The 12,153-nt window shown below is 45.5% G+C and overlaps 1 protein-coding gene and 1 pseudogene across 1 annotated transcript in view; both read right to left on the bottom strand.

Annotated features, from left to right (window-relative positions):
- The window catches only part of Wdfy1 (WD repeat and FYVE domain containing 1), a 45,424-nt gene extending 44,148 nt beyond the window's left edge, over positions 1-1,276 (bottom strand). Inside the window, exon 1 of the mRNA XM_050161018.1 lies at positions 1,094-1,276. Within this exon, the coding sequence (XP_050016975.1) occupies positions 1,094-1,230 (137 nt within the window). The 5' untranslated portion in view covers positions 1,231-1,276. The remainder of the gene's footprint in view (positions 1-1,093) is intronic.
- A 9,529-nt stretch (positions 1,277-10,805) lies between these two features.
- On the bottom strand, positions 10,806-11,495 carry LOC126512961 (PAT complex subunit Asterix-like; annotated as a pseudogene).
- Positions 11,496-12,153: the final 658 nt, after the last annotated feature.

Here is a 12,153-nt window from a genome sequence, read left to right as displayed (position 1 = left end):
ACTTTTGGAGATAAATCACTCGTCAGTAATATTACTTGTAAATACATTTTCCTTTTAAAATAAGTGTGTCTTCTTTTTAAAGAATGAATAGTTTTTATTTAAAAACTGAAAACTATTTGGTCAATTATGGGTTCAAATAGTTCTAGCAGCTGAGGTTAAAAAGAACATTAAATGGTAATCCCCCCCCACCACCACCACCACCACCACCACCAACCTCAACTCCAAACAAACTGGAAGTTGGTCCCGGGAGTTCGTTTAAGAAATAAACACCCGCACCAGGTTCCAATGTAATCAGCCACTAGAGCTCTGGGACTTGGACCGGGCCCAGGAGAATCCAGAAACTCTGAAGCACCCGGTGAACCTCCCATCAGGAAGACGCAGGAGGCAAAGGTCTGAGGTTGGAGCAGCACCAAGGGACAGGGTTTGGGCGGCAGGGGGGTGGCGAGTGGAGCAAAGGCTGGGCTAGAAGACCATGACCACTGGCGTCCCGGAGTTGCAGGGGCGCACTGGGAAGACAGGACGGGAGGCCTGGTAGGGGGAGCAAAGAGGAGCATTCTGGAGGGGTCTGAACTCTTGGGCTGGAGAGGCCCTGTGAGGCGGGGTCCCAGGATGGAGGGGCGATGAGCTGGATGGGCCCTGGGGCTCAGGTCCCTCCCGGGCTGGAGGGGAACAGTGAGACAGATCCGACTAGAGAAGAGCTGTGGGGGTGGACAGTGGCCCTAGGGGTGCTGTAGGTCGGGGTCCCGGGATGGAAAGGTTCTGTGGGTCGGGGTCCCGTGACAGAGGGGGCCGCTGTGGAACCAGGTCCTAGACTGAAAGAGCGCTAGAGGCAGGTCCGGGCTGAAGGAGCATGTTTGGGGTTCCCAGGAGTAAAGGTGCGCGGCGGGGGAGCGGTCCCCGGACTGGAGGAGTAAGACAGAACCGCCTGGCGGCACCGGGTTCTCGGCGGACTGCAGAGACGCGGGAGACCCCGGTGGCCGCTCGGCCCGGGGTGACCACAGGAGGGGTGGCAGAGCCGCGGAACCCCACGGTCCCCACGCCTCGTGGCCGCCCCCACCTCGCGCCCTGGCCCCCGCGCGCTCCCGGACCCTACCTGTCCTCGCTAGCGGTGATCACGCCGTCCTCCTTGGGGATGAGCAGCGCGGCCGTGACGGCGTCCTGGTGGCCCTCGATCTTGCTCAGCAGCACCGGGCGGCTGCTCTGCGGCCTGGAGTGGATCTCGGCCGCCATGTTCGCGCCGCGGCCTCCCCCGCGGGCGGCCCATCAGCTGACCGCCGGGCGGGGACGCGCCGGTTGCTGGGGGCAACCGGGCCGCGTGTGCGCCACGCCGCCGTAAGCTCGCGAGCGCCGCCGCAGCTTCCCGTATTGCCTGGGAAAGCCGCGCAGACGTAGTTCTGTGACCTGGGCGGGAACCCCAGAAAAGCCAGGACTTTGACGAAGGTTAAAAAGCCAAATCATTCTCCCGGAAACAGATTCAGCTGAGCAGTAGCAGAGCTTAGGCACCTGCCCCTCAATCAACACCACGCTGCTTCTATCCTATGAAGCCATTGTTTGAAAGTCAGACACACCCCGTTTGTAGGCATGTTAAAAAGCGAGAAATTGGTGCATCTTAGAATATTTGAGCTGCTGTACATGGCATTGGATGGTGAACGCATCCCGGTTTCTTTACACGGATTAACTCAGTACTGGAGTTAATGAGTGTTTTTGTCTCAAAACTGAACCACCCAAAGACCACTCGGCTTAACGTGCCATAGCTATGAGAAAAACCAAGCAGCCCGAACCTGGGTGCTGGGCCTGATACCATCATCTGAGTGCTCATGGCATGTGCCGGTTAAAGACAGATATAGCATAATTCTGCTTGATGACCATTAACGCTGTGCGAATACAGTGCTGGACACTCCTGTCCGGGAGAAGGTGATGACTACTTTTCCTCCAATTACAGCTTTCTCCTTCAGATAGTCTTGATCCATCTAGTTAAGATGTGAGAATAAACAATGTTGTGCCCCGTCCCCCTTCCTGCCAACTTCCTGTTCAGAGGAAAACTCTCTTTCCTTAAACCTTCCCCAAATCTAACAGCGACCTGTATCCATCCTACCGTTGCCCTTTTCTGACTCCCTTTTACCCAGATGCCCAATGACTCCCTTACCATGAGGCACCTTCTGCCAACCTCATTTGGGTTTTTTTGTTGTTGTTTTGTTTTTGTTTTTGTTTGTTTTGTTTTTCGAGACAGGGTTTCTCTGTGGTTTTGGAGCCTGTCCTGGAACTAGCTCTTATAGACCAGGATGGTCTCGAACTCACAGAGATCCCATGCGTATTCCTAGTGGGTTTTGGCTGGAGGACACAGATAGTAAGTTTAAAGGTCCATAAACCGAAGTACCGCACTAGAACTAGGCTGTGGGCTCACAAACCAGAAGCCAAGTAATCCTTCCCTTCCTTCAGTTGCTTTTTATTCTGTGTCACAGCGGGGGGGGGGGGGGGGGGATAACTAATTCAGTGGGAGTGAAAGACCTGGATAAATCCAGACTCTGCCCCCCCCAGCAGGAAAAAATAGAGCCAAAAATCTAAGCAGGGAGAAAAGAATCAGAAATCTAGAATTAGCCAGTTCAGTTTCAGGAACTAGCTGAAGATAAAGTTAGATTGTAATCTTGAGACTAATATTGAGAAACAGGGAGTTTCCCCCCTTGTGATTATCATTGGTATTTTGGGAATACTGTGTTTCAGGAACTACCTGATTATGACCTTGAGAGGCAGGGTGATCATCACTGGTATTTTCGGAATTTTCTGTGACACCCACCCTGCCCCTTTCGGATTACTGTGGTTTCTTCCTATAAAAACCCCTTCTCCGGGTCACTCAGGGTCCAACTCTTCCCCTGCATGGGTTATGAGTCTCGGCCCCAGTGCACTGGTTCCCATCTTGTCGATTAAACCTCGTGTGATTGCAGCAAGGAGGTCTCTCGTGAGTTACTGGAGGGGGTCGTGTTATCCCGAGACTTGAGTGAGAGTCTCCCCACACTGGGGGTCTTTCAGGAGAATGCTTACTTAGCGTGTATAAGGACCTGAGTGTGGGATGGCAGTTTCCTCTGAGGTAAAAAGCATCCATCTGCCAGGGACTCTGAGTAAGACGAGATATTTACAGGGATGTAAGACAGGGTGTCCTATGGGTACACCTATGTAGTAGGTAGGCAAGTTCTTTGAGCTCCCAAAGTAAACAACTCAAAGTAGCTTGAGGAAGTCCCTGAAACTAACCAGATTCTCTAGGCCCTTCCCTAAGCATACAGAAGCAGTAAAGACAGCTGAGAGGCACTCAGCTACTCAGATGACTTTCAGACATGCTGACCTGCCTCAGAGGAGCAGCGCCTAGCCTAGCTGCTGTGAAAAAATAGAAATCAGTCAAGGTGGGGCCTAGAAGATGCAGAGAGCAGCTGAACTCCTGGGAAGAGTTTCCTGATGTAGGTGGGTCTTCTATCTATCTGTTGTTTCATTGGTTAATTAATAAAGAAAACTGCTTGGCCTGATAGGTCAGAACATAGGTAGGCAGGGAAGACAGAACAGAATGCTGGGAGAAAGAAAGCAGAGTCAGACGCCATAGCTCTCCTCTCCAAGATGGACGCAGGTTAGAATCTTCCCAGTAAGCCACCACTTTGTGGTGCTACACACATGAATAGAAATGAGTTAATCAGGATGTGAGAGTTAGCCAATAAGAGGCAGTGTTTAAATGAATACAATTTGTGTGTAATTATTTTGGGTAAAGCGGCCAGGAGCCGGGCGGCAAGAAGCGGCCCGCTACTTCTTCTACAATTCCTATCTATCAAGTAACTTACCTAAGGAGGACACTCCAAGCTGCCCACAGGTTGTGCGGTGTGCTCCAGGTTTCTTTCCAGCTTTCAGGAGCTGTCACTTATGCTCAAGTGAGCTTTGGGTGATAGAACTGTCCTTTGAGTCATCTCTGCTCCTGTCAGTAACTCCTCACCCATGTTTCCTTGTGAGTAACCCCAATAAAACTCACTGGTTTCACCAAATCGGAAATTAGCGGCGTCCATATTTTGGTCTATTGTCAGTTCCCTATCTGGGGTACGTAAACACTTGTTCATGTTTTCCCAAGATTAGTGTCATAAAACACAGAGTTCCAGCTGCACTACTATCAGAGTGGCAGAGACTGAAGAAGAGAGAAGGGTCTGACATGCCACTGAAGGAAATGAATAATATGTGAAATAAATCATATTCTATATTGGAAAATGTTGGCTGTGATGAGGAAAATAAAGCAGTGAGGGGTAACTTGGACTATAGGGGTGTTACAGTTCTAACTAGGGATGGAGAATACAAAGACACCTGCACAGATCCACCTTCATGGAGGCGGAGAATACAAAGACACCTGCACAGATCCACCTTCATGGAGGCAGTGTGGCCTTCAGGGGCTTCAGGATATGCCCCAGCTACTGAAAAGCCCCAGGGGGCAACCATCCCCTTTACAAAGCACCTTGCATTTTACAGCTAAGGGAGACAGGAACCCACAGACTTGATGCTTCTGGGCACGTTGCTAGTCAACACTGGGCTCCAGAGCTCTCTCTTGGCAAGAGCAGGGCTTCGCCAGCCCTATGTTACTCAGGCCTATTCCTACCTAATCTTGCTAGTACCCTCCCCTTTACAGGTGTTAAACTCTAATAATACCTTGGGTGCCAACCTCTAGCTCGGTTTCCGCGTGGAGAGAATACTATCCGAGTCAGGTGACCAGTGGAGGCGTCCCTGCAAAGACATTTGAGCCAGCAAGGAAGTAAGCCTCGTGGAATGTGGGCAAAATGCTATCCTGGACAAGGAAATAGCATATGCTGTGGCCCAGAGGTGAGCAGGCATGGGGTTTTATGGGAACAAGGCAGCAACTACGGATGCCGGGGGAGGGTGGAGCAAAAAGAAGAGAAATAAGACAGACAAAATAGATAATGTTGAGCCTGGAGACCTCGTAAAGATTTTGGGTTTCCCTTCATATTTGTTGGGAAGCCAGTGACAGATTTGGGGGAGACTGGATTAATCTATTTTTAGATTTTGGCTTTGATTTTGAGATGCTCTTGATAAATAGCCAAGATGGTCTTGGACTCACAATCCTCCTGCCTCAGCTTCCTCAGCACTGGAATTATAGTTGTGTGCCATCATACCCAGCTACTTCTCATTTGTGTGACTGAGTGATTGGTTTTTGTGTTGTGTGAGGATGGGCCTAGGGCTTTCACATGTTAGTCAAGCACACTCCCACTCAGTGTTACCCTCATGGGCCATGAAAGGAAGCTAAAAATGAGGGCTGATCAACCAGAAGACTAGAGTTACAACCTTCTAAACTGGCAAAATGAAGAGGGAGCTGGTGTGGAGGTCAGTTTCAACAAGAAGCTGAAGGTGTCTATTGTGTCTCCAAGGGAAGGTGACAAGAAGACAAATAGGCATTCTTCACATTGTTGTGTGATAGTTGATCGTGTTCTGACAAATAAAGCTTGATTGGACCCAGAGGACGGAGTTAGCCACCAGCTGATCTAAATTAACTGTAGACGTTTGGAAGATGGAGGACAGGTAGGACAGGAAGTAGTAAGGCGGGACAGGAAGGGATTGGGCTCTCTGTTTGGAGGAAGAACCTGAGCAAGTAGATAGGACTGATGGTGTCTCTGCTTCTCTGATCTTTCAGGCTCTTACTCCAATATCTGACTCCTGAGTTTTTATTGATAAAAAACAATTAGAGTAACATGTCATCACACAGTGTGGAAGAATGACCCTCCATCCTGCACCACAGATGTGCCTTCAGAAGGTCAAGGCAGCTAGACACAGTGTGTTTAGCAGCCAATGGCACTCAGTGGTTGGCAGCAAAGGAGAGGAACCAAGCTTGGTTTTGTTCTGATGGCAACAAGATGATTGAAAATGAGTAAGAAAGGTAGGTAATCTAAAAAGAGTTGTTCAGAAATTCTGGTCTGGGGATGTAGTTCATGTAGTAGATAGAGTTCTTGAGTAGTGGGTATGAGGTCCAGTACCACACAAGATGGTATGGTGGCACACACTTGTAATCCCAGTCATAGAGTAAGGAGGATTAGAAGTTCAAAGGCATCCTTAGCTACATGGTGAGTCTGAATCCTGTCTGGGCTACGTGAGACCAGTGTTTACTCTGGCCTCATGTCTGTCTGAGCACACAAAGCCTGTTCAACCTCATCATCAAAGACGTTAACCCTTCTTGATTTGCAAACATGAGTGAAACTTAACTTGACCCATTTCTTGTAAATGACTGTAGTAAAGGAAAACAAAACTTAAGCTCAGCCAATCAGAAGCAGTCAACAAGACCTTGATTATACAACTAGAATCTCCCCCAGTGGGACAGATCAAACAAGGTCACAGAAGAGCTGTGACTAACCATTGCTTATGATTCCTTAGCATTCATGCTTAAAAAGCCTCTTGTCAAAGGATGTCTCCAAAATCACTTTGGGTCTGAACCTTTCTGGTTTATTATTTTCTATTTCCTCGGATATACTCTTTGTAGTTTATCTACAAACTACAAAAAAAAAAATAGGAGGTCATTAGTTTGCCTCCTATTTTAATAGGCCTTATTTTCCAAATCACTTTAAGAAGCAGAGAAAAATGAACCACCACCTATAACTGTTCATTGTATATGAAGTCCAAATAACCCTCACCTCAAACAACTGAGATGGTCTGACCCAAAAGTGTGCATCTCTTCCAGTCTCCCATGACTACGGCTGCTTCTGTGTGCTTGCCTCTAAAAGGTGCATAAAACTTTTCCCTAGCCCGGCGGTGGTGGCACACGCCTTTAATCCCAGCACTTGGGAGGCAGAGGCAGGTGGATCTCTGTGAGTTCGAGACCAGCCTGGTCTACAGGAGCTAGTTCCAGGACAGGCTCCAAAACCACAGAGAAACCCTGTCTCAGAAAAAAAAAAAAAACTTTTCCCTAAATCTTGGAGACAGTTTATACAAACAGATTAAGTTAAAATTTTACCTCCTCTTTATACCATATTTTATAAAATCAGTACTCAAATGCATGCTAACTTTTAAGTATATATTTTATTCCTGCAGCTATGAAACTATAATTAAGTTCAAAAGAAAAATATGTGTTGTATATGTATAAGTCAGCAGTACTCAACCTGGGGGTCACGATCCCTTTGGGGGCCCTTTCATAGGGGTTGCATATCAGATATTTACTTTACAATTCATAACAGTAGCAAAATTGAGGCTATGAAGTAGCAATGAAGGTAATTTTATGGTCAGGGGTCAGCACAACATGAAGAACTGTGTTAAAGGGCTGCAGCGTTAGGAAAGTTGAGAACCACTGGTGAAAGTGAAGAAAGCAGAGCCCTTGTACACACCAACATTTATGGGTAACCAAGAGAAAGTGGTCCCAGGAAGAGGTCAGAGGAGGAAGCCATGAAATAGGAGCAAACTAAGCTAAGTGTTGGTTTGGAACTCATGGAGGAAGATGTTTAGTTTAAGGAGGAGGGAGCGGTTGGCTACGGCAAATGATGAAGATTGGTCAAATAAGTTAGCTGGAAGCCTCTAGAAATCCAGATGTAAAGCCTGAAGAGAATGGTTTTGAATGGTGGCAACAGATGATAATTATCAGTCTCTAGAAACCAAGGGACTCGGGATACACAAGGAGAACTGATTTCTGAATTGCCCTGCTGAGTTAGCAGAGTGGCTAATCCTGTTCTACTGTTGATGGCTGTCTAAGGTTATCAGCTGTCCCTTTGTTCCAGATCTGCTGTTAAGTAGCAGAGACATCTTTGGCAAGCTAGATAGTCTTTCAGGGTATTGCGTAGCTACCGTAAAAACAGTATTAACTTTTATTGGTGATGTAGGAAGCAGAGACTATGTAGAGAAGCCATGATGGTTGACCCAGGTTCCTGACCTTGGGTCTCACCATTAATCATCCATTTTGTCATCAAACCTTTTCTAAATCTAAATCTTTGAGTCTTACATTATATTCCTTGAGGGGATGTCTTTATAATTTCCTAATAATAATAATAATAATGAGTATAATTATCATTAATTGCTAGTTTTTAAAAGTCTCTACGTTTAACATTTGGATGAATTAAAAGGATATTAGCCTAATAGGTGAGGATTCTAATCTGGCCTTGACTTTTCACTCTTCCCATCTCTGCTTCTTGAGGACAATCACCCTGCTGGTTATTCTCCTGTTTGCTGTCCACCCTTTCCCTGTTCTGTCTGTGTCGTAGAAGGCTTAGTTCTGCAGTCTTCCTAGACTCTTGTTCATTTGTTCCCTGATATGTTTGTACAGTGGCAAGCAGGTGTGGAAGATGAGAAGATGGGAGGGAAAGAGAAATGAGAATATTTTACCTGCTTTTCCTGCTCAGGAAACAAAGTCTTTCCCCCGCATCTCCAGTTTCCACAGGCTAGAGCTCCCTCTTTTGTACTAGCTCTTAGGGGGATGTCTTGACTAGGATGCTGGGGTCCTGGGGCTCCCTGGTGTGCTGTGATGGTATCTCCTCCCTGTCTTTCTAATCCTTCCCTATGATCCCCTGCAAGTTTTTCAGGGCTTTCAACACCTTGAAAACAGTTCCTTTTATTAATTTCCTCCAGGAAGCCATCTGATATGGGTCTTATTTTCATGATTTGCCCCAACTGATACAATTACTGGATAGAATAGGCATAGTGGCTCACCCAGTAATACCAGAAACTGAGGCAGGAAAAAAGCCATGAGTTTGAGGCCAACTGGAGTTACAAAGTGAGACCCTATCTCAAGAAACCACACATATGCACACATATGCACACACACACACACAATAGCAGGGAGGACAGACAAACAACCAACAATGTGATGCTAATGAATTACCAATATCATCACGAGGACCATATGATAAAACCACTGAACTGTGACAGCATATACTTACATTATAATACAATAAATACCAACGTAGGCATAAGCAATATGATTCATACAAATGATAGACTTCTAAGAAGGCTCTTTTACATACAGCATTGAGGTTGTTTATAATTCAGTGGCTATAGTCTCGTTAATTAAGAGAAAATGTTTAACATCACCAATGTCTCTGCATTTGTTATGCACTGTAATAAACTTTTATCTGTTCAAGGCATGTTAAATCTGTGGCATAAACTGACAGTAGAATCTCAGTGTCATCTCCTTCCTGGGATAATTCATCTTAGCCTTGCTTTCTCTGTCCCAGGAAGGAAGGATACTAAATTCTTATAACCATTTCACTTCTTTACAAATTGTTCTCTCCATAAAGCTCAAACAATCTCTACATGTTTATTTACACAAAACAGACAGCACAAATGGAGTTAGAAGCCAGTGTACTCTGTTTTACTGCCTAGTTTTACTTATGATTAATATTCCTGTTCCCACCATGGTTTTCCCTCTTACTCCAGTGCAAGTCCCATGTTAAAGAAGTATTAAGAATGTGTAAACACTGCACTAACACCCCCAGTTTCTGTTTCTAGAGTTTGTTTCATGTTTCTAATAATAGGAAATAGAATCTGCAACTATGGGGGCTTGGAGGGCAGGACTAATTTCAGTAGGTGTAGGGGAATTTACTAATAATCCAAGGACCATCATCTCAAAATGCACTCTGTAATAGGCCAACTAGCTTATGATTAATGTAGACCTCTGTGTGTTTCTTTGGGACTGAATGGCTGTGGAATGGGGCAAGACAGAAACCTCTGTCAACAAAATGGTGCCATCATGGACAATTGCATCCATATAAAACCTGAGAGAGCTTGGGAGGTAATTCTAGACACAAAAGAAGAGTTAAGCATGGCTTCTTGGTAGCAGTATTTTCTCAGGTGGACTTTGCTTGCTAGAAACAAGTGCGTCTTATTTAAGATAGGCTTCCTGACTCAGCTTTAGCTGCGAAAACCTTGCAGCTCTTTTAAGAGGCCCCACCACAAAACACTTAAATGGTGCTGATGAATAGCTGATACATGCTTCTTGGTGGTGGCACAGACTTTGAAATGCCATAGAATTGTGACGATAAACATGACTCTGGCCAGTACCTCTGCCAGGAAGCTAGACTCTCAGAAATCTAAGGAATGGGCTAGATCCAGCCGTCAAAGCCACGCCCTTAATCCTAGCCACATCGCTTAGCAAATTAAAGACTCATGTGATCAGAAAAAGAGAGATATACAGTAAAGATAGATTCAGACAAAAAAGCCTCAGTTTACAGTGTGTTTAAATATATGTATGTGTGTATGTGTGTGTGTGTGCGCGCGCGCTTGGGAGAGAAAAGAAAAAGGTTAAAGTCCTTAAAAGGAAAAAGAAAAAAAAGAGTAGACAAGTGTGGTAGCACATACCCTTAATCCCAACACTTGGGAGGCAGAGGCAAGTGTATCTCTGTGAGTTCAAGGTGTGGTGGCACACACCTTTAATCCTAACACTTGGGAGGCAGACACAGGCAGATCTCTGTGCATTCAAAGACAACCTGGTCTACAGAGTAAATTCCAGGACAGCCAAAGATAAACAGAGAAACCCTGTCTCAAAAAGCCAAAAATTAAAAATAAAAATAGAGTTTAAAATAAAGCCACATAAAGATGGAAAATACACAGAATCTGGATACTGTATGTTATTGTGTTGTCTTTAAATGGTTTAATGGCTGAGGAAGGAACAACAGCTGCTAAAAGACATTTGATTACAAATTCTGCTGGATTAATACAACATATATTTTGAAAAAGCTTTGACTTCAAAATTTAAGTCTAAAGACATGTTACTTTGGAGAAGAGGTTTTGCTTTTGTTTCCACAAGAAACGAGAGGCTGTGGATTCATTCTGGCTTAAGAAAAATCAGGTTTTTTTTTTTTTCCAGAGTGGAAAATTTTATATCAACCGGTTTCAACAAGAAAACAAGTGAATACTTTTAGAAACATGAACAGGGTTTCCCATAACAGTGGCCAGGAAAGGGATGGTAAAAGGGAAGTCTGTGGGTTACCCCTTTGTCAAAGCAAAAGCAGGACCCAAAGAACGGGCCAACTTCCCTCCATTATGCTGGGAGACCAGAGACAACACTCAGGCAAGTTGAAAACAGCAGCTAAGGGTAGGTTGGAAATAGCCAAAGGCTGGGCCAGAAGGCGGGCAGGAGTCCAGGATCCAAGCCCTCCAGGTGACATCACCATGGGGGTGTCATGGGCTGAGGATTCTGCAGATAGGACATCACCACGGCAGAGATTGAGAGCATGAAGCTACTCATCATCTGCTTGGTGTCCTCCGAGCTCCGGGAGTTGGCAAAGCTGATAAAGGAACAGTAGAGGCAACCCAAGCACACCATTTCAGCTTAAGCATGAGGCCGCACAAGCTAAAGATCATGCCAAGGAGATTCATGTAGTCCGGCGTCGGGTCGTCCAAAGCTGGGTTGCACTCGCTCGGCGGAGGCTTATACCTCAGCACTTTGTTGGGTCTCCGTGGGTCGGGCATATTGTTGGTGGACATTGCGAACTGAAGACCACGCCGTGCCTCTTTCACTGCTAGACCAGCAGCTTCGAAAAATCAGGTTTGATCAAGGAAGACCCCCCTGAAAAATCTCCAATAGGAGCAGCTGGTCCAGATGATCCAATATTTCAGAGGACCTCTGTTGGAGTTTCCTCTGAGTTCTGCATTTAGAACAGCCCCAAGACTGCTGGCTCAGATTATCAAGCCTCACAGATTATTCCAGTCAGGACTTGATCATAATTTGAAATTTTCTTTAGGTCCCCATAAGATTATCAACACCCTTAATCAGCAGGAAATAGTCTGGAAAACTATGCCCACATTCCCAAAAAATGGATTATGGATATTTATCTTTGTTTAGAGTGTTGGTTACACAAAGGATATTAGATTCAGAATTCTTGTTTTGAAAAAAAGGGGAGAGAAGTGCTGTGGGACAATGGTATTTTATCCTGTCACTTGAATTATTTTAATAAAATGCTGATTGGCCAGTAGCCAGCCAGGAAGTATAGGCAGGGTGACCAAGCAGGAAGTACAGAATTCTGGGAAGAGTCCTCACCCAGATGCAGAGGAGTAAGATAAGAATGCCTCACTGATAAAGATACCAAGCCACGTGGCTAACACAGACAAGAATTATGGGTTAAGATGTAAGATATAAGAGTTAATAAGCCTGAGCTAATAGGCCAACCAGTTTATAATTAATGTAGACCTCTGTGTGTTTCTTTGGAA

The sequence above is a fragment of the Alexandromys fortis genome, unplaced genomic scaffold, assembly GCF_014885135.2.
Source record: "Alexandromys fortis isolate MF-2015 unplaced genomic scaffold, M_Fortis_MF-2015_v1.1 scaffold_98, whole genome shotgun sequence".
Classification (NCBI taxonomy): domain Eukaryota; kingdom Metazoa; phylum Chordata; class Mammalia; order Rodentia; family Cricetidae; genus Alexandromys; species Alexandromys fortis.
The sequence above is the reverse complement of the archived record's forward strand: the minus strand, read 5'-3'. Positions and strand labels throughout refer to the sequence as shown.